Below are 17,890 nucleotides of genomic sequence, written 5' to 3'. Positions count from 1 at the left end.
AAAAAAATTTTTTTCAGACAGAGTCTCGCTCTGTAGCACAGGCTGGAGTGCAGTGGCATGATCTCAGCTCACTGCAGACTCTGCCTCCTGGGTTCAAGTGATTCTCCTGCCTCAGCCTCTGGAGTAGCTGGGATTACAGGTGCCCGCCACCACGCCTGGCTTATTTTTGTATTTTTAGTAGAAACAAGGTTTCGCCATATTGCCCAGGCTGGTCTGGAACTCCTGACTTCAGGTGATCCACCCGCCTCGGCCTCCCAAAGTGCTGAGATTACAGGCGTGAGCCACCGGCCTTTTTTTGCATTTAAATCGCACCTCCAGGGGTTAGGAAGCTGTATGCAGTGGTGGTTACTTGTGTAGGTCGAGGCATGGCACTACACAACCTCTTGGGCCTGAGCTTCCCCTTGTTAAATTGGAATAACAATGAAGACGCCTTCCTCATAGGGCTGTCCCAAAAACACCACGAAGAAACACAGGCAGAGTCCTCAGGGAGTGCCTGATCCCACATACGGAGCACCCAGGGGTTGCCCTCTTCATCCCAGAGTCACAGCTCCCACAGTTTCCCAAAATATCACAGGCCGCTAACACAGCACTACCTTCTGTCACACCCTAGTCCTGGTGGGCTAGGGTGGGGGAGATATTAACAGCCAACTTTAAAATCAGACAGAAAAAAAGGTGCTATGGAGACAGGAAGTAATAATTGACCCCAGCTTGGGCAGGGCAGGCTGGGAATAGGAAGTAGATTGGGGTCTTGTTTAGGTAAGAGAAAGACTTCAGTGGCAGACAAAGGAGGAGTAATAAGATCGCTAGGGGGCCCGTGCCCAGCCAATCCACGCATATTCTCACTTAGTCCTTGCAATACCCCCAAGGCGGGTGCTAGGATCACATCCTTTACGGACGCGGAACCTGGGACAGGGATGCGCGAGTAGTCAGGGGGCCTCGGTAGATCGAACCTAAGCTGGGGAAGAGTATTTCTTGTATTTTTAGTAGAAATTCTCAGCCTCGGGGAAGAGTATTTCTTGATGAGGGAAGAGCACGGGGAAGACACTCACGCGCGCACAAATATGTGGGCGGCCGTGGTGTGCCCAGCGCCGTGCTGGCTTCTGGGGACTCCCAGTGTACAAGACGGATAAGGTACCCGGATGGGAAGTGGGAGCCAGTCACAAGCGCACCTAATTTCGGAGAGTGACAAGCACTCTGAAAAGAAAGAACGTAGGGCTGGGGAGGGGACTGGCCAATTTAAGCGGGCAGGAGTCTGTTGGGGGACGGAGACTAGCCTCAGGTCTAGGCCCGTCTTGGGTTGGGGACAGAAGCTGTGCCTAAGTGTGGTGCAGGATGCAACTGCAAAGGAGCGCTTCCGATCGCACTTGATGCTCGCCACGTCCCTGCAAAGTGCTCCCGCCCCCACTCTGTAGATAAGGAAACGGGACGCGCTGCTCGCCGGGCCAGGTGGGGGTGGGACGCTGACTCCCAGCCCAAGGCCTCCCCTGCGCACCCGATTGCGCCTGCGCTGGAGACCCCGGGGGCGTGGCCTCCCTGGTGGGCGGGACCGTGACCACCCAGGTGGGCGGTGCCAGTGGCTCTGGCGGCGGGGCTGGGCGCGCGTCCTGGCTCCGCCCTCTCCCGGGGAAGGGCCTCCGGCAACGGCTTGGCTGTTGGTTTCGGGACGGAACGTTCACGCGGCGGGGGCGGGCGCGCGGGGGAAGAGTTTGCGGCGGCGCCGCTGCCGGCTAACGCGGAGGGGCGCCTGGAGGCGGCGTGGCGTCCGCTCGGGCTCCGACTCCGGTTCTGGCTCTGGCTCTGGCTCTCGCTTCTAGCCCGCGTGCCCGCGCAGTCCCCTCCCCGAGAACCATCCCCTTGCCCCGCCCAGCGTGAGGGGCGCGCGGCCGCCGAGAGACCCCGGAGGCGTAGCCGGCTGCGGAGGTGAAGAGTCGGGAGCGCGAGCTGGGACCAGCGTCTCGGAGGCGCCGCAGGTGAGGGGGCGGGGCGGGCCCGCGGCCCCTGCATCCTGAGCCCCTGGGGACCCCGAGATCCTCAGGATCCGCCTCGGCCCCGGGGCCACCCCCAAGACTCCCTCTCAGCTCTTCCTCTGGAGCCCCTGCCCCCTAGACCCCCTCAGGATCCGCCTGCCCCTCCAGGCCCGCGAACCCCGAAACTCCCAAGATTTTCTCTGGACTCCGAGACCCCCTGAGGACCCCGGCCGCTAGTGGGCCCTGAGAACTGTTGGTTCCGGAAACTCTCGAGGTTCCCTTGAGACTTGCTTCCAGCAGCCTCCTCAGAAGCCCCCAGGCCCGGGGCATCTTCCTGGGGGGAACCGTGGGTCCCAGTGTCCTTAGTCCCGCTAGACCTCGGGCCCCCGTGCCGCCCACCCTGAGGCTCCCTCTCCGACCTGATCTCAGGGCTAGGTGTCTCCAACTTGAGGTCCCTGGACCTGCCGGGCGTGGGTGGAAGTGTTCCCAGGGCTGGTGATAACTTAAGATGGTAACAGCGCGCCCGACGACCACCTCCTAAGCTGCGGTCCCCGCGCCTACAGGTGCAGGGCCGGGTTTAACTTTAAATGCTCTGCTGAGACTCAGGTGGCCGCACAGGACAGTCTATAGATCAGGAGACCTGAAGTGGCCGAGGGCGGCTGAACCGGGGAGGGAGCGAGTTAGGGCACATGGGGACGCTTTTAGGTTGTTTACTCCTCTTAATGTTTTCATTTAAGGAACTAACTTTTTTTTTTTTTTTTTGAATGCCTGATAGGCTTCAGGAATTGACACTGGAAATAGAAATGACACGGTCCCTGATGTCAGGGCCTAGGGACCCCGGGGCATAAGACAAGTAGGTCGGTTTTACCTGGAGGAAGCTGTGTCGCCGCTGACAGGGAACCCATCCGGGTGGGCATGGGACTCTGGGAAGGGGTGGGATTCTGGGGAAGGAGTGGGTGTTAAGGAGGGCGTTTAGGAGTCGTGGGGAGGAGGTGCTAAGTAGCAGGTGAGCTGATTCTTGAAGGTTGAGCTAGAGAAGTTTGCCAGGGTCGTTCCAGGCAAAGTTCCAGGGGACAGCCAGTATGTCACAAGGCAGAGAGGCTCTGCCATAGCACAGCACACAGTGTTGGAAGGCGGGAGGTGTGGCTGGAGCGCACCTAATGAAGGTGGCGTGGGAGTGAATGCTAACTGCAGAGAACCCAGCTTTGCACCCGGAGGCCCACCGTGCCCTTGGCCCTTTCTTGAACGACTGCCCCTACCATTGTCCCTAGAAATGATCCAGCTGAGCTGAAGGAAGGTGGGAGGTGGTCGGGGGGGAGAAGTGAGGGAAGTGTCTCAGTAGAGACCTGGAATGGGAGAAGCTGGCACTTTCGCAGAGTGCTGGGTTTGAGGTGGGAGCGACAAGAAGGAGGATGTGATTCTGAGAGCCAGTCAGGACCAAAGCATGCCCAGTTTAAGCTGAGTGGAGGGTTTGGTACTTCAAGGGAGTGGGTGACCATTGAAGGGCTTCGGGAGGAGAGGGGCGGGAGTTGGTGTGTTTTTCAAAGATCCATATGGCTGTGCTGGGGAGACATTTTTGGAGGAAGCAAGACCCTATGAGAGATGGGGGTGACCTGGACCAAGGCGGTGGTAGTGGGGGACTGTGGCTTCCTGGAACAGGGCTAAGCTTCTGAAAGCCCAGGCGCAGAAGACTGGTTCCTCCTCTTTCCTGTCTGAGCCTGGGGACTGAACTTTTAAGTGAGGTTTTTGTCCTATTACCATAGGGCCTGTGGTCGTCTTAGTGCTTCAGGGTGACTGTGTGCATCACCATAGACTAATGACCACACAGGATGCAGTGGGGTAGGGTGAGTAGAGGTTGAGTCTCCCAGGTGGGCCAGGACCATGCTGGGCTAGGGGTCCTGAAGAGAACCCGTGTGTGGAAAAAACACCCAACGTGCTTTTTCTATTCTCTCACTCAACAACAATCAACAGAGTTGTCTTCTGTGACCAAATGTGGGGAGAGGTTTCTCCCTACCACTAAGTGGACAATCGTTTGTGCAAGAGACGCCAACTGGGTATCTTCCAATTCAGTTCTGACACTGTCTACCTGGAGATAGCATGAAATCCCACAAGTTAAGGGCTCCGTCCCCAAGACTGCCCTCCACCCCTTTGGACACCAGTCACAAGCCTGGGCCTCTGGAACTTCTGATCCATCAGCTTCAAGTTGGGGTTCCCATGACCCTTCCTTAGGTTTGATTAATTTGCCGGTCGTGGTGGCTCATGCCTGTAATCCTAGCACTTTGGGAGGCTGAGGTGGGTGGATCACCTGAGGTCAGAAGTTTGAACCAGCCACAGCCCAACATGGCAGAACTTCCCCATCTCTACTAAAATACAAAAATTGGCTGGGCATGGTGGTGTGCACCTGTAATCTCCAGCTACTCAGGAGGCTGAGGCACGAGAATCCCTTGAACCTGGAAGGCTGAGGTTGCAGTGAGCAGAGATTATGACACTGCCCTCCAGCCTGGGAGATAGAGCAAGACTTTGTCTCAAAAAAAAAACTGTAGAACAGCTCACAAACACTCATGTTTACTGGTTTGTTATAAAAGATATTGCAAAGGACACAGATGAGAAGATGAATAGGGTGAGGTGTGGGGGATGTTGTGCAGAGCTTTCATGCCCTCCCCGGGTCATACCATCCTCCAAAAACCTCCACATGTTTCTATTTCTCTCAGGAAGTTCTCAGAACCCGACCTTTTGGGCCTTTTATGGAGACTTCTAAAGCATGTAGGCATGCTTAATTAAACTGTTGGTCTTTGGTGATCAACAAAATCTTTAGCCCCCTCTTGCCCGGGTTAGTGGGTGGGGCTGAAAGTTCCAAGGATCTAATCCTGCCTTGGTCTTTCTGGTGATAAGCACCCTTCTGAAGCTACCCAGGGCCTGTCTGCGTCAGTCAGCTCATTAGCATACAAAATGACAGCACTTTGGAGATTCCAAGGATTCTAGGAGTAATAAGACAGGAAACAGGATGAAGACCCAATAGAGATTTCAACAAAATGGAAAGCTGTTGGAGGGGAGACAAGTTCAGATGTGTCAGAAATTTCCCTCTGGCAACTATGTGGGATTAGAGGACTAGAGGGTCTGGAACTGGAAGCAGGTGCTTTTCAGTGTTAGACATGTCCTGAGGGCCTTTTTTTTTTTTTTTGAGATGGAGTTTCGCTCTTGTCGCCAGGGCTGGAGTGCAATGGTACAGTCTCGGCTCACTGCAACCTCTGCCTGCCAGATTCAAGGAATTCTCCTGCCTCAGCCTCCCAAGTAGCTGGGATTACCGGTGCCCGTCACCTTGCCCAGCTAATTTTTTGTATTTTTAGTAGAGACGGGGTTTCACTATGTTGGCCAGGCTGGTCTCAAATTCCTGATCTCAGGGTGATCCACTCGCCTCGGCCTCCCAAAGTGTGGGATTACAGGTGTGAGCCACCGTGCCCAGCCAAGTTGTGAAGGCTTTTAAGACTGTGGCAGACGGGGCCGGGCGGGGTGGCTCAAGCCTGTAATCCCAGCACTTTGGGAGGCCGAGATGGGCGGATCACTAGGTCAGGAGATCGAGACCATCCTGGCTAACACGGTGAAACCCTGTCTCTACTAAAAAATACAAAAAATTAGCCGGGTGAGGTGGCGGGCGCCTGTGGTCCCAGCTACTCGGGAGGCTGAGGCAGGAGAATGGCATAAACCCGGGAGGCGGAGCTTGCAGTGAGCTGAGATCCGGCCACTGTACTCCAGCCTGGGCGACAGAGCCACTCAGTCTCAAAAAAAAAAAAAAAGACTGTGTCCGACGGTATGGATTAAACAGATTAGGAAGAAAAATCTACAGGACTTGTTTGTTGAAGTCTTGAGTTAGGTGAGGGAGAGAGGGACTCTGGGATAACTGCACAGTGGAACTTCCTGTGGTAACTCAGATGTAATGACTGCTGTCCAGTATTCACTGGCTGCTTGTGGCTGCCGACCACCAAAAATATGACTCGTGTGACAGAGCTGTTTTATTTAATTTTATTTAATTAGCTTTATTTAATTTTAATTAAATCTAGGCCACATTCCCCGTCACACATCTAGGGTGCAGTAGGAAGTACACTGTTCCAGGCTTTGTTCTTTTATTCCATTTAAAGCTTCCAGCAACCTTAGGAGGTATAAGATATTCTTTTCTTTGTAGAAAAGGTAAATAGTCTCAGGAATGAGTCTTTGCCCAGGTAGTAAGGATTTCAGCCAGTACTGATTTGTTGGCCAGGCTCTTGCTCCTATGTCCTACCTCCTTCCCCCAAGGAGCCTGCAGCGTCTCCTTGTCAGGAAAATGCCCTCCTCTTGAGTGGTGGCATTGTTCCTCCATGTGGCCCTCCTTATCTGTTCCCACCCCGCCAAGCTAACAGGGACAGTTGGGTGATAAGCACACTGTCCCGGGGCTGGTCTTTTTCCTGAGGCTGCTCTGCCTACTGCCTCATCTGTCTGCCTAATGGCAACTCTTTCTTTCAGCATTTCTGGGGAACGAAAAACTATAGAAAACAAAGCTCTGTGCCTTATTTGTAACAATTTGGTGGTACAGAGGTAGAAATGAGTGCCTTAAAGTGTTGGGGTCACAGTGGACCAGACAGTGCCCGGGCCAGTGGGAAGAATATGGGACATGAGCCAGGAGTTACTCTATAGCTTGTTCCCAGCCCCGTGGGAGAAGTTGACGAAGTCACTGCTTCTCAGTCTCAATTTTCACTTCTGAAAAATTAGGGCATTTGGTTTCATGTAACCTTTAAGATCCTGCCCGCTCTGAAATTCTGTCATTTTAAATTTTGTTGAAGGTTTACCTTCTAGAACACGTCTTACGTATCCTTTCGAGGTGGGGTAAAGGCAGGTGGGTCCATAAGCCCCTGGCCTCTGTCTTGGCATGTTTTAACATTGGCTTGTTAAGTAACACGTTTATTTGAGTTAATGTGTCCCATCTGGTGGACTAACTGTATGTAAAACGTTGAATGTTTTAGTGGATGGCAGAGTTCCGTGTAAAATATCAGGTATATTTGTTTGCCATTTCAAGCTGCACTGATGTTAGGAGGGAAGGCGCAAGAATATGTAACACACAACTTGGGGCTGGCCTGTTGGAAAGGTTCGGTGCTGGCCTTGGCCAGGTTGTGGGTCATAGTCACCACCTCATTGGGTTATTGAGAGGGTTAACTGAGATAGTGCGTTAAAACGCTTAGCATTTTCCCTTGAATCTCTATTAAGGGATGAAAAAGTGGCAGTAATTAATGTTGCTCTTTGAATTAATTTGTGACCAAATTAAACTAAATTTGAATTAGATTGTTTTTCTAGTGGTAGGTTTTGCTGTTTTCCTGTATGTCCAAGCAGCTCTGTTTGGTGGGACTGGTTTCAGGAATCCAATTAACTTATTTCCATCGTTACAAAATAAGACATTTTTTCCATTAAGTTCAACGGAATAAAAAGTGATTGGTTAAGTGGAGTACGTTCAGATTAAGGGTTCGTATTTTCTGTAAATTGAAGAAAATAACTCATCCTGAAGATCCCTTATTATTAGTAATGGCTGAAATTAAGTTTTACCAGAACCATGATTACATTGAAAGTAGTTGTGGTGACTGCTTTGGAAAAGTGGTGCTGGCGTGAGGTGGTTGAGTAACAGATTGTGCGCTTTATTGAGCACCTTTCAGGTATGCGTCTCCCTTGCAAGTCTGCAGCAGTCCAGTCGGTCCTGTGCATGTTGGAATCCCCATTTAGGAGATGGGGAAACAGGTTTAGAGAGGTCTACCTGGCTGGGGAAAGGGTGGCGTCTCCTTGTCTCCAGGTCCTGTGTTTTCTCCACCTTAGTCCTAATGCTGCTTCAGGTGGAGTTGTTGTGGTTTCGAGACTAAGCCTCTCCTTTGCAGTTCCAGAAGCTTAATTTTTTGCCCATTTGTGCCTTGTTTCCAGTGCAGGTGAACCTAGTCATGCTAATCACACTCACCTGTCAGCTAGGTCGCAGATGATTCATTTGTGGTTGGAAATATGATTGCCACATGTGCCTAAAGACTGTTGCTCAGTTGGTCGGTGATTTTTTTTTTTTTTTTTTGAGATGGAGTCTTGCTCTGTTGCCCAGTGTGGAGTGCAGTGGCACGATCTCGGCTCACTGCAACCTCTGCCTTCCGGGTTCAAGCGATTCTCCTGTGTTAGCCTCCAGAGTAGCTGGGATTACAGGTGCGCACCACCACACCTGGCTAATTTTTGTATTTTTATTAGAGACACAGTTTTACCATGTTGACCAGGCTGGTCTCGAACTCCTGACTTCAGGTGATTCGGCCGCCTTGGCCTCCCAAAGTGCTGGGATTACAGGTGTGAGCCTCCACACCCAGCCTTGCTCAGGCTGCCACACTCTTCCGCCTCTCCCAAGCCTACATGGGAGACCTGATTGCTGTGAAAAAGGAAGTTTGTGGGAATCGTATCTAGAATGAAGGGAGAGGAGGATATTAATGAGCAGGGTCTGGCCATTGAGCTTCCATGGCATGCAGTCATCTGTCATGCTGAGGGTCATGCTGGGAAGGGCTTGCTTGAAGGCTCCCCATCTTCCAGACCTGCCTTGGTATAGTCAGAATGCAGTGGATAGATTCTGGCCTCCTTTAAGGACATTCCAGTCCTTAAAATCCTCCCTGGCTACACAGATGAAATTTAGTATTTCCAAGCCTCTTGTCTCCTGTCAGTAGCACATTTATAAATGGTTTCTTAGTGTGAGGCACTTTTGTAACAGTGGCAGTAGTAATATTGGAACTAATAGCCTACTGTGTTGCTGGGCTTTGCTCTAAGGGCTCAACATAAATCAACTCATTTGTAGTCACAGCGACCTTGTCTGACTTTCTTTGCAAATTCTGCGTTCATTTTTTTATCACTCTGTGGGTTGACTACAGGTGAGTTAAAGGTCAGCATTCGGAAACTTTGCAGAATAAACGTGATACCATTCACTCCTGTGTGAGATGGATGTAGTTTGAGCATATGTTTACTCTAGTCCCTCTTGCTTCATTGTAATCAGATGCTGCTTGAACACTCTTTATCTCCCTGCTTTTTGAAACTGCTCAAAGCCCATGTGATCATCTGTTTATAGAAAGAAATTAAGCTTGGCTGGGTGCAGTGGCTCACACCTGTAATCCTAGCACTTTGGGAGGCTGAGGCAGGTGGATCGCTTGAGGTCAGGAGTTCGAGACCAGCCTCTGACCAACATGGTGAAACCTGTCTCTACTAAAAAACCACAAACTTATCCGGGCATGGTGGCGTGTGCCTGTAATCCCAGCTACTTGGAAGGCTGAGGCAGGAGAATTGCTTGAACCCAGGAGGTGGAGGTTGCAGTGAGCTGAGATTGTGCCATTGCACTCTAGCCTGGGCAACAAGAGCGAGACTCCGTCTCAAAAAAAAAAAAAAAAAGTTTTCTGAAAGGATACTTTTGAGGATCCCACAATCTTGACACTTCCAGTTGATGGTTGTGCTTGTTAAGTGAAAATATAGCTTGTAATGGAAAGCGAGTAATTTAAGGTTTTTTTGTTATGCCACTTTTAATCATTACAGTTCTTGACACACATTCCCCTCTCCCCACAGACTGTCGTGATGTTGGTTCATTCGTCTGTCTGCTCTGTTTTCTTTGGCACTCTGGGCTTCTCCCTGTCCCACCAGGGTTTAGACAGCCACAGCCTATTTGCTAGCTCAGCGCCAGGCCCAGGCCCAGGTCCCTGCCCAGCAGGTTCTTCTGCCAGGCTCGCTGGGGTCACTCATACAGTTGTGGCCCAAGGCAGCCTTGCTTTTGTGTTGGTGGATGGTACCTCGGCTGCCCACCAAGTGGCAGGGCAGAGTTCCACTGGGACAGGCTCTGTGGTAAAGGGTGTGTCAGACTTGTACTTGCTTCCCATTATCCCATTTGCTGATATCTCAGTGGCCCGAAAGTCATGTGGCTAAGCCTGGAGTCTGTGAGGGGCTATAGAAGGGTGTGGCTGCCAGCAGGCATGAAAGGGGCGGGGCCGTTAACATCCTCCCACAGTAGGGTTGTGAGGTACTTTGTTTTACTGCCTGTAAATAACAAGTTCGATTTTGGTAGCTTATATTTTGCATTGAACTCTGTTTGATGAACGTTTATGTAGTGCTGGATGCCAGGGATTGAAGAATACGACCGTCTCTAGCTACTCTGTGCTAGTTTATAAAATGCTAGTGATCTCAAGTTCTAAGCAGATAGCATCCTGGTAAGACTTTGGCTTTGGATTAAAAAAGACAGGAACTGCTTATAAGAATCTCTGCTGGGGCCAGATTTTGCTTTCAGAAATGCTGATAGGTCCTTGAAAAAAGAGAAGGGTTGCTATGATGACTTGGCTCTGGGCCTGCAAACCATGCTGACGACATAGTCACCAAGGAAACCAAGAGATGCAGCGTCTGAAAGGCCTCCAAAGGGTTTTGTTACTGTTGTCTGGGATCTGATTGGCTTAGATGGTGTCTGGATGGGAGCAGAACGCTGGAGCTTGCTGTCCTGCTGAAACTTCGAGGACCTGGTGCTGAGTGCTTTGGAGATCACCTTACTTGGATTTTGATTTAAAAACAAGGGGGAGATTTAGGGTAATTTCTAGGTTATTGTGAGATTTGACTCTGATGTTTATGCTGCTGTAAAACAGGAAATGAGGTAATGTCTTTAAACATGTAGTGTGATAATGAACTGTAAATGTCTAAATATGGGCAACTGTGCAGTTGAGGTTGCAGAGTTACTGTGTTGAGTTTTTATATAATTGGGTACTTCCCATCTGCCTATTGAGGTTGAACTCTGTGTGGTTCTGTTTGAAATACTGTCTGAGGAGCCAGTACCAGACTTGCAGTTCAGGCTGAGAGAGAGGTTTGGAGCACTTACGCCAGCCACAAACCACCCAGGAGTGCAAGCTGTGGCCTGTTATGTAAGTGTTAGGAATAGTGATACCTTGTTCTTTTGGGAAACTTTGAAATCACTTAATTTCGGAGTTAAATATAGCCTGCAAAAGTTTAATTTGTTCATACTGTTTTTGAAGATGTGTAAATGCAATATTTAGGTTTTGAATTTGTAACTATAATCGCATATATATGGAGAATCAAAAGCAGTTGAACAGTAGTTGAAAGAACTAGAGGTAGATTTTGAAAGTTCTTTACTGTGGTAACAGTTTTGGGCATGTGGTTTTTTTAGGTCACTGGTTGACCAGTATGTGTTTAAAAAATATTCTAAAATGTCATGTACAGAAGGCTGAGCTAAACAAGCCCTTCTCATAGACAGGGAGGAGTAACTATTTGGAAGCGATGTGGATGATTTTGGGGGGGCAGGAGTGGGGGCACTTGGATTAGTCAGCTGATGAGCCCTCTTATCGTCCCCTTCCAAATAGGATTGAACAGGAGTGGCTCCTGAGTCCTGCCCCGCAGCAGGAGGCCAGGAAGGGAAGTGCCGGGCAGCCTCCTCCACAGGCCAGAGCCTGAGCTGTTGGACTCAGCAGTTCCAACTTTCAGAGCACTTTCATACAGAGGCCTGAGCTTTCCAAACTCAGCGCATTAGCAAGAATCCATGTTTTATAGTTGGTAAAACTAAGGATTGGTGAACAGTTAAATCAGTCATTGAAATCTAAGGGATGGGGTCCAGAGTTGCTTATATTATTAACATATGGTGGAGGGATTCTGTTATACAGTGGAGAAACTCAACATTTGTTACTTTCCTTAGAAAGTATCTAGTAGATTAAAAAAACAAAAACGATGAGTTTGAGGATTGATGTTAACTCCTTGGTGGGAAGAAGGGTCAGTGTTAGGGCCCAGACTGCCAGCCTTTCCCTGGGGCAGGTCACAGGCATCTGTGAGCCTGGCTTTCTTTGCCTGTGGACTGTGGTTTCTTGGCATTTGGGGGAAGGTCGCAGACATGTTTGGGAGTTGATGGAAGCTGTGAACTCTCCCTGGGAAAATGTATGCATGGACTTAGGCAGTTGTGTACATTTTCAGGGAATAACCAGGATCCCATTTAGCTCTGCGATCTAATGATGCTTATGGACTGATTAAGCCTTGTTTCCTTACCCTGGAAAATTACTTTTGATGGCCTGATTCTAGTGGCGGGGTGTGTGTGTGCGAGTGAAGATTACACATGTGAAAAAGTGATTTTTCAGCCAGTCGCCGTGGATCACACCTGTAATCCCAGCACTTTGGGAGGCCGGGGCAGGCGGATCATGAGGTCAAAGATCGAGACCATCCTGGCTAACATGGTGAAATCCCATCTCTATTAAAAATACAAAAATTAGCTGGATGTGGTGGTGTGGGCCTGTGCCACTGCACTCCAGCCTGGCGACAGAGCGAGACTCCGTCTTAAAAAAAAAAGGTAATTTTTCTTTTTCTTCCTTTCTTTCTTCTTTTCTTCTTCTTCTTCTCCTCCTCCTCCTCCTCCTTCTCCTTCTCCTTCTTCTCCTTCTCCTTCTCCTCCTCCTTCTCCTTCTCCTCCTCCTTCTTCTCCTTTTTTTTTTTTTTCTTTTAAGACAGGGTCTCACTCTGCGGCCCAGGCTGGAGTGCAGTGGCACACTCGTGGTTCACTGCAGCCTCAACCTCCTGGGCTCAGGTGATTTTACCATTCGGCCTTCCAAGTAGCTGGGGCTACAGATGAGCACCACCATGTTTGGCTAATTTTTGTACTTTTTGTAGAGATAGGGTTTCCCCATGATGTTGCCCAGGCTGGACTTGAACTTCTGGGCTCAAGGGATCCTCCCGCCGCAGCCTCCCAAAGTGCTGGGATTACAGATGTGAGCCACCGTACTCTGCCGAAGTAATTTTCCGTCAGTGCTGATTCGGATGTGGCAAAGCAAGCCCCGACGCGTTCTGCTGACCACTTTTCTGGAAAGCGGTTTGGTAGTGTGTGCTAAGATACTTTACAGTGTTCATACTCTCTAACTCAGCAGTTCTTCTCAGAAATCTCTCCTAAATAAGTAATTTCACAATATACAGGCTTTGTGCACCAAGTTGGTCGTCAGAGTGTTATACTGACGCTCTGCATGAGAGATATGTCAGTAAGACACATACATGTACATGACACTTACATTTATGAATAGTTTTTAATAACATAAGGGAGATATATTTATTTTAATGCATGAAAAAGTAGGATATGCACTGTGTTCTCAAATGATGTCAACACTTTTGTTTGTTTATTTATTTTTGAGACGGAGTCTTGCTCTGTTGCCCAGGCTGGAGTGCAGTGGCGTGATCTTAGCTCACTGCAACCTCGACCTCCTGGGTTCAAGATATTCTCCTGCCTCAGCCTCCCTTGTAAACAATTTTAAAAGAGAGTAGAGAGAATATATAAATGTTAACAGTTAATGCTCAGAGGCCATAGGATTAGAGGCAAAACTTTATTTTTCTGTCTTTTTCCTTGCTTACAGTAGGTATTATTTCTAGAATTGGGGTAAAATGTGATTTTGGAAAATTTTTATTTTTTATTTTTGAAACGAGGTCTCACTCTTGCTCAGGCTGGAGTGGCGTGACATGGCCACAGCTCCTTGCAGTCTCGACCTCCCAGGCTCAGGCGACCCACCCACCTCAGCCTTCCTAGTAGCTGGGACTACAGGCATGCACCACCATGCCTGGCAAATTTTTAAAAATTTTTTATAGAGACAAGATCTTGCTGTATTGCCCAGGCCGATCTTGAACTCCTGAGCTCAAGCAGTCCGCCTTGGCCTCCCAAAATGCTGGGATTACAAGCTGGGATTACCACGTCTGGTCTGATTTTGGAAAAACTAAGGAATATGGAGATAGCTTGGTGATAGAGACACAGATGGTTTGGGATTTCTATTTTTATATAAGGTAAGAATTGGCTTTTTACTTGGATGACTTCTTTCGACTGGATTTCAGTAAGGCTGAGGGGAGGACTGGTGCCTTGGAGCGGGTGCTGATGCTGAGAAAGGGCCATGCTCCAGCCCAGTGCTGTGCGCCTTAGAGCACTCGTTGGCTTCCTCTGTAAAACCACCTTTGGCTTCGCTTTGTTGTGCTGGTTACTGTGTTTTGCTTCTGTGATAAGTCATCTGTGTTCATGTGCACTGGAAATTCTTCTAGAGCAGTGTCCCAAGAGACAGCGAAACCCCCAGCCTGGAGCCCACGGGGCCCACCCCTCCATCTGCGCCTGTGTGTGCGTTTTCCAACAGCGAGAGTCCAGCTAGCCTGATGAGTCACGTGAGACGAGGAATGGTGGCTTAGGAAACATTTTGGATGTGCATCATTTGCATATGACATTTTTCAGATATTCTAATTTAAATAAAGATCGAGGACCTTCGATTTTAATTCTAGCCTTAACTCTCTTCCAGGGTACAAATAAAAACTTTGACCTGGGAAATAGAAGTCACTTCTGACTAATTTTTCCCTTCAGAATTCACAGATGGATTCAGTGGAGAAGACAACAAATAGAAGTGAACAAAAATCCAGGTAATTAAAGGCAGCTCTGCCTTCAAGCAGCTTCATTGACTTCATCTAGCGTCTGTCGGGAGTCTGCGTACCTATTCTTTAGTACCTGCAAAGGCCAAAGTGAAATGGAAATACTGGGGCATGAGGGAACCTTGAGGGCCATTTTCCACCCTTGACCTCAATGTAAGGAACATTCCAGTAGGCAGTTTTCTGCCCAGTCTCCAAACCAAGCAACATGTCATTAGACACATGTCCAGACGTGTCTAGACGTGTTCTAGAGCAACACGTCTAGAACTGGCAGTGTCAGGCTTCCTCAGAAAGAACTCTTTGACTACAGATGGACAGCAGGCTGTGTTTGCTGTAAAGTGAAGCACGATAAAGAGGCACTTACTGTAGAATGGTTTGGGAGTGGTGGGCGGCAGAAAACCAGCATTTGCCAGTAACTTTCTTATCCGTCACTGCAAGGAGGGGTCATTTTGTCATCATCATTTGTGTGCATAAGCTGTGTGCAGCTTCAAAGGAATGAAAATTGCTGAACTTCTGTTTCACAAATATGTATCACTTAAACATGAGCTTAACACTGGGCAACTTAAGACGCATGAGACACAGCTGTCCCACATCCTTTAAGGAATAAGGGTAGAACGTGAAATAAATACACGGAGAAGGATACACAGGCTGACTCCCCGCAGTGTAAGAGGGGACTCTGTGTGTGTGTGTGTGTGTGTGTACAGCACAAGGCCTGAACTCGCAGAGAGTTCCAGACTTTGTGTTTGCAATGTTTCCGCTTTGACTTTCGTTCTCTTGCTTCCTTGTTTTCAAGTAGAAAGTTTTTAAAAAGCCTCATCCGGAAACAGCCTCAGGAGCTGCTCCTGGTTATTGGGACTGGTGTCAGCGCAGCAGTGGCCCCGGGAATCCCTGCCCTTTGCTCGTGGAGAAGCTGCATCGAGGCCGTCATTGAGGCTGCAGAGCAGCTGGAGGTGCTGCACCCCGGAGACGTCGCCGACTTCCGGAGGAAAGTGACAAAGGACCGGGACCTGTTGGTTGTCGCCCATGATCTGATCCGGAAGATGTCACCTGTAAGTGTCAGACAAGTACCTCTGGTTTCTTGGGGACAGCTTGGTTCTGCACCAGGTTGGATGAGTCTGTGAACCTAATGTTAAACTCTGCAGGCCTAACTTGCGTTCAGTGTTCAGCAGAGTCAGGCTGATGAGCCAGAAATCCTTGAGTCCATTGGAGTGTCGTCTTTTAAAATTGAGGGAATGCCAGGCACAGTGCAGTGTGGGGCTCCTAAAGTAACTCCTATTAAATAGAGCCTGACTGTGTGAGATGGTCTCAGGGAGATGGTCCAGCTGCACTCAGTATGAACCTTGGGATTGTATGTTCACTTAGTAAAGGGATATCCCTTAGGCATGTTTGGTGTAAGCAGGCCAGCCATATTTCTTCAGATGACAAGTGCTTCCTAGAAAACATTTGAAGATGGGAGAAGTTCCAGCTTCTTTGTCTGCGGTGGAGATGATCTAGTCGAGAGGAGAAGCACTGATGATGCAGGAGCTATTCCTGAGTGAGGCCCTGGGGCCGATGGGTCTGGTGCAGGGGGAGGTGCGGCAGGCCATTGTTGTCCCAGGTCAGCCCAGGTGTGGGCATAAAGGCTGGGAAGCTGGACCCTGTGGCTGGGGCTCTTGGCAGGTGCTGTCGTCTTCTACTCTTGTATTTACTGAAGAGGCACAGTCACCATCTGAGAGGAGGAGATGTTGGAGGTTTGAACAGAGGAGAGAGCAGGGAAAAGAGAGCTCGTCACCAAGGAGAGTGGAGAGTTGAGGTTGACTGTGAAAAGAGACCTTAAACCACATGGCTTCATGTGAGCACCTTTATACTTCCCACCTGGAGACCCGGGTGGGCAGTCCGAGGAGAAAACGGTGGCTGGGCAGGGCTCCTCTTTGCTGGCTCTGCCACCCTCAGCAGGCAGCTTCTGTCTGGTGCTCTGTGGGCAGCTGTAAATGGCATGCGTGCGCAGGGAGTGCGTGCAGGAGGGAAGCGCGGGGAGGGGAGGAAGTGAGGGCTTCAAGGGCCACCACCGAAGTCACATACACCACTTCTGTTTCATCTCATTGGCCAGTTTTACCTAGGGCTGCACCTAGCTTTGCCAGAGCTTGAGGAGTGTTTTTAGTTAGGTGACTCTGCCACACGTGGATGTTTTATTAATAAGGGACAACTCATCACAGGCCAGGAGTTGGAAATTTATGGCCTTGTTTGGGCCTGGTTTTACAAATGAGGTTCTGACAGGCAGCCACACCCTTTCATTTACTATAGTATGTGGCTGCTTTCATGCCTCCAGGCCGAGGTGAGTAGTTAAAAGAGAGTCTTTATGGCCCACAAGACCTAAAATAGTTCCTCTCTGGCTCTTATAGACAACTTTTGCTCACCCTTCCTAGGAAGGAGAAGGGAGGAGTTGAAGGGAGGGCAGGGAAGGGTAGTGGGGTCGCTGGGCAGCTCTGAGGGCCCTCATTGTCCTTCACGTGAAGTGAGCTCTTCTGCTCACTTTTGCGTGTTTTTGAAAACCTCCATCAGGAAGTGTTGAGGTGAGGCCGTCGACACAGCTGTGTTGAGAGTTGGAGAACAGGCACGGAGGAAGCCGAGAGTTGGTTGCATCAGGAATTCCAGCAATGCCAGAGAAGGGCGAGGGGCTTGCAAGTGTATTTGGGGAAGTTGTAGTGATCCATTGTAGACTCTAAGCTGCTCAATGGAAGAAGGCAGGACAGCAGGGCAGCGAGTGACTGGTCGGTGGTAGTGGGGTCAGTAGCTCACGGGCCTCAGTGGGCTTGAAGTTTCCCTGGGAGCCAAGTGCTAGAGAGGTGGGCAGATGGGAATGGTTGGACAGGGGAAGCTGGCCCAGAGGTTCTGGAAAGGATCCGGGTCTTGGTGATGATGAGGCCTGGGGGGCCGTGGTGTGGATGGCTGAGATGGGCCAGGACCATGGGAGAAGAGTGATGGGTGGAATTTAGAGGCCATGATCCCAGGAAGAATCATCCAAGTGGACGTGAGAATCACCCCAAATTACGACAGCACAGCTGGAGAGACTCCAGGGAGCCTGGAGCCAAGCCCTCACCTTCATCCGTGCAGGGAGTGCAGAGGAGCCCCCCGGGGGGGGTCTCAGGGATGCGCAGAGCCAGGTCTCGGGTCGGGGAGAAGGTGAGTCTTCCCAGGAGAGGATGGAGATGGGGGGCTGGCTGACGGCAGACCCACTGGGGGCAGTGGGAGGGTTTGTGGGGGTGGGAGAGTCAGAAGGACTGAGGTCATGAGTGGGAACCTGTGAGTCTTGGGTTTCTTGTGCCGGCCAAGCAACACGAACAGGCCCAGAGGGCGAGGGGAGGGATTGTGATGCCCAGGTGCCGAGGCAGAGGGTGATAGTGAGGCTGGGAGCCAGGCAGGGGGGACCCCGTGTCCTCCCAATCCAGCCCCTGCCCCGCCTCTCTGTCCCCTCCAGCAACGCTCTGCAGCATGGTTGCTGCATCTGCTGT

The 17,890-nt window shown here is 50.1% G+C and overlaps 1 protein-coding gene across 16 annotated transcripts in view; it reads left to right on the top strand.

Moving 5' to 3' along the window:
- The first annotated feature begins 1,621 nt into the window (after positions 1–1,621).
- The window catches only part of FAM118A (family with sequence similarity 118 member A), a 32,519-nt gene continuing 16,250 nt past the window's right edge, over positions 1,622–17,890 (top strand). The window contains exons 1-4 of one of the 16 annotated variants that reach the window (XM_031656197.1): positions 2,025–2,530; positions 2,743–2,820; positions 14,338–14,393; positions 15,193–15,448. In XM_031656197.1, coding sequence (XP_031512057.1) covers positions 14,347–14,393; positions 15,193–15,448 — 303 coding nt within the window. In that variant the 5' untranslated portion in view covers positions 2,025–2,530; positions 2,743–2,820; positions 14,338–14,346. The other 15 variants (XM_031656204.1, XM_031656198.1, XM_031656200.1 and 12 more) reach the window with 15 other exon arrangements.

The sequence above is a fragment of the Papio anubis genome, chromosome 16, assembly GCF_008728515.1.
Source record: "Papio anubis isolate 15944 chromosome 16, Panubis1.0, whole genome shotgun sequence".
NCBI lineage: Eukaryota > Metazoa > Chordata > Mammalia > Primates > Cercopithecidae > Papio > Papio anubis.
This window is presented reverse-complemented; position numbering and strand designations above follow the sequence as displayed.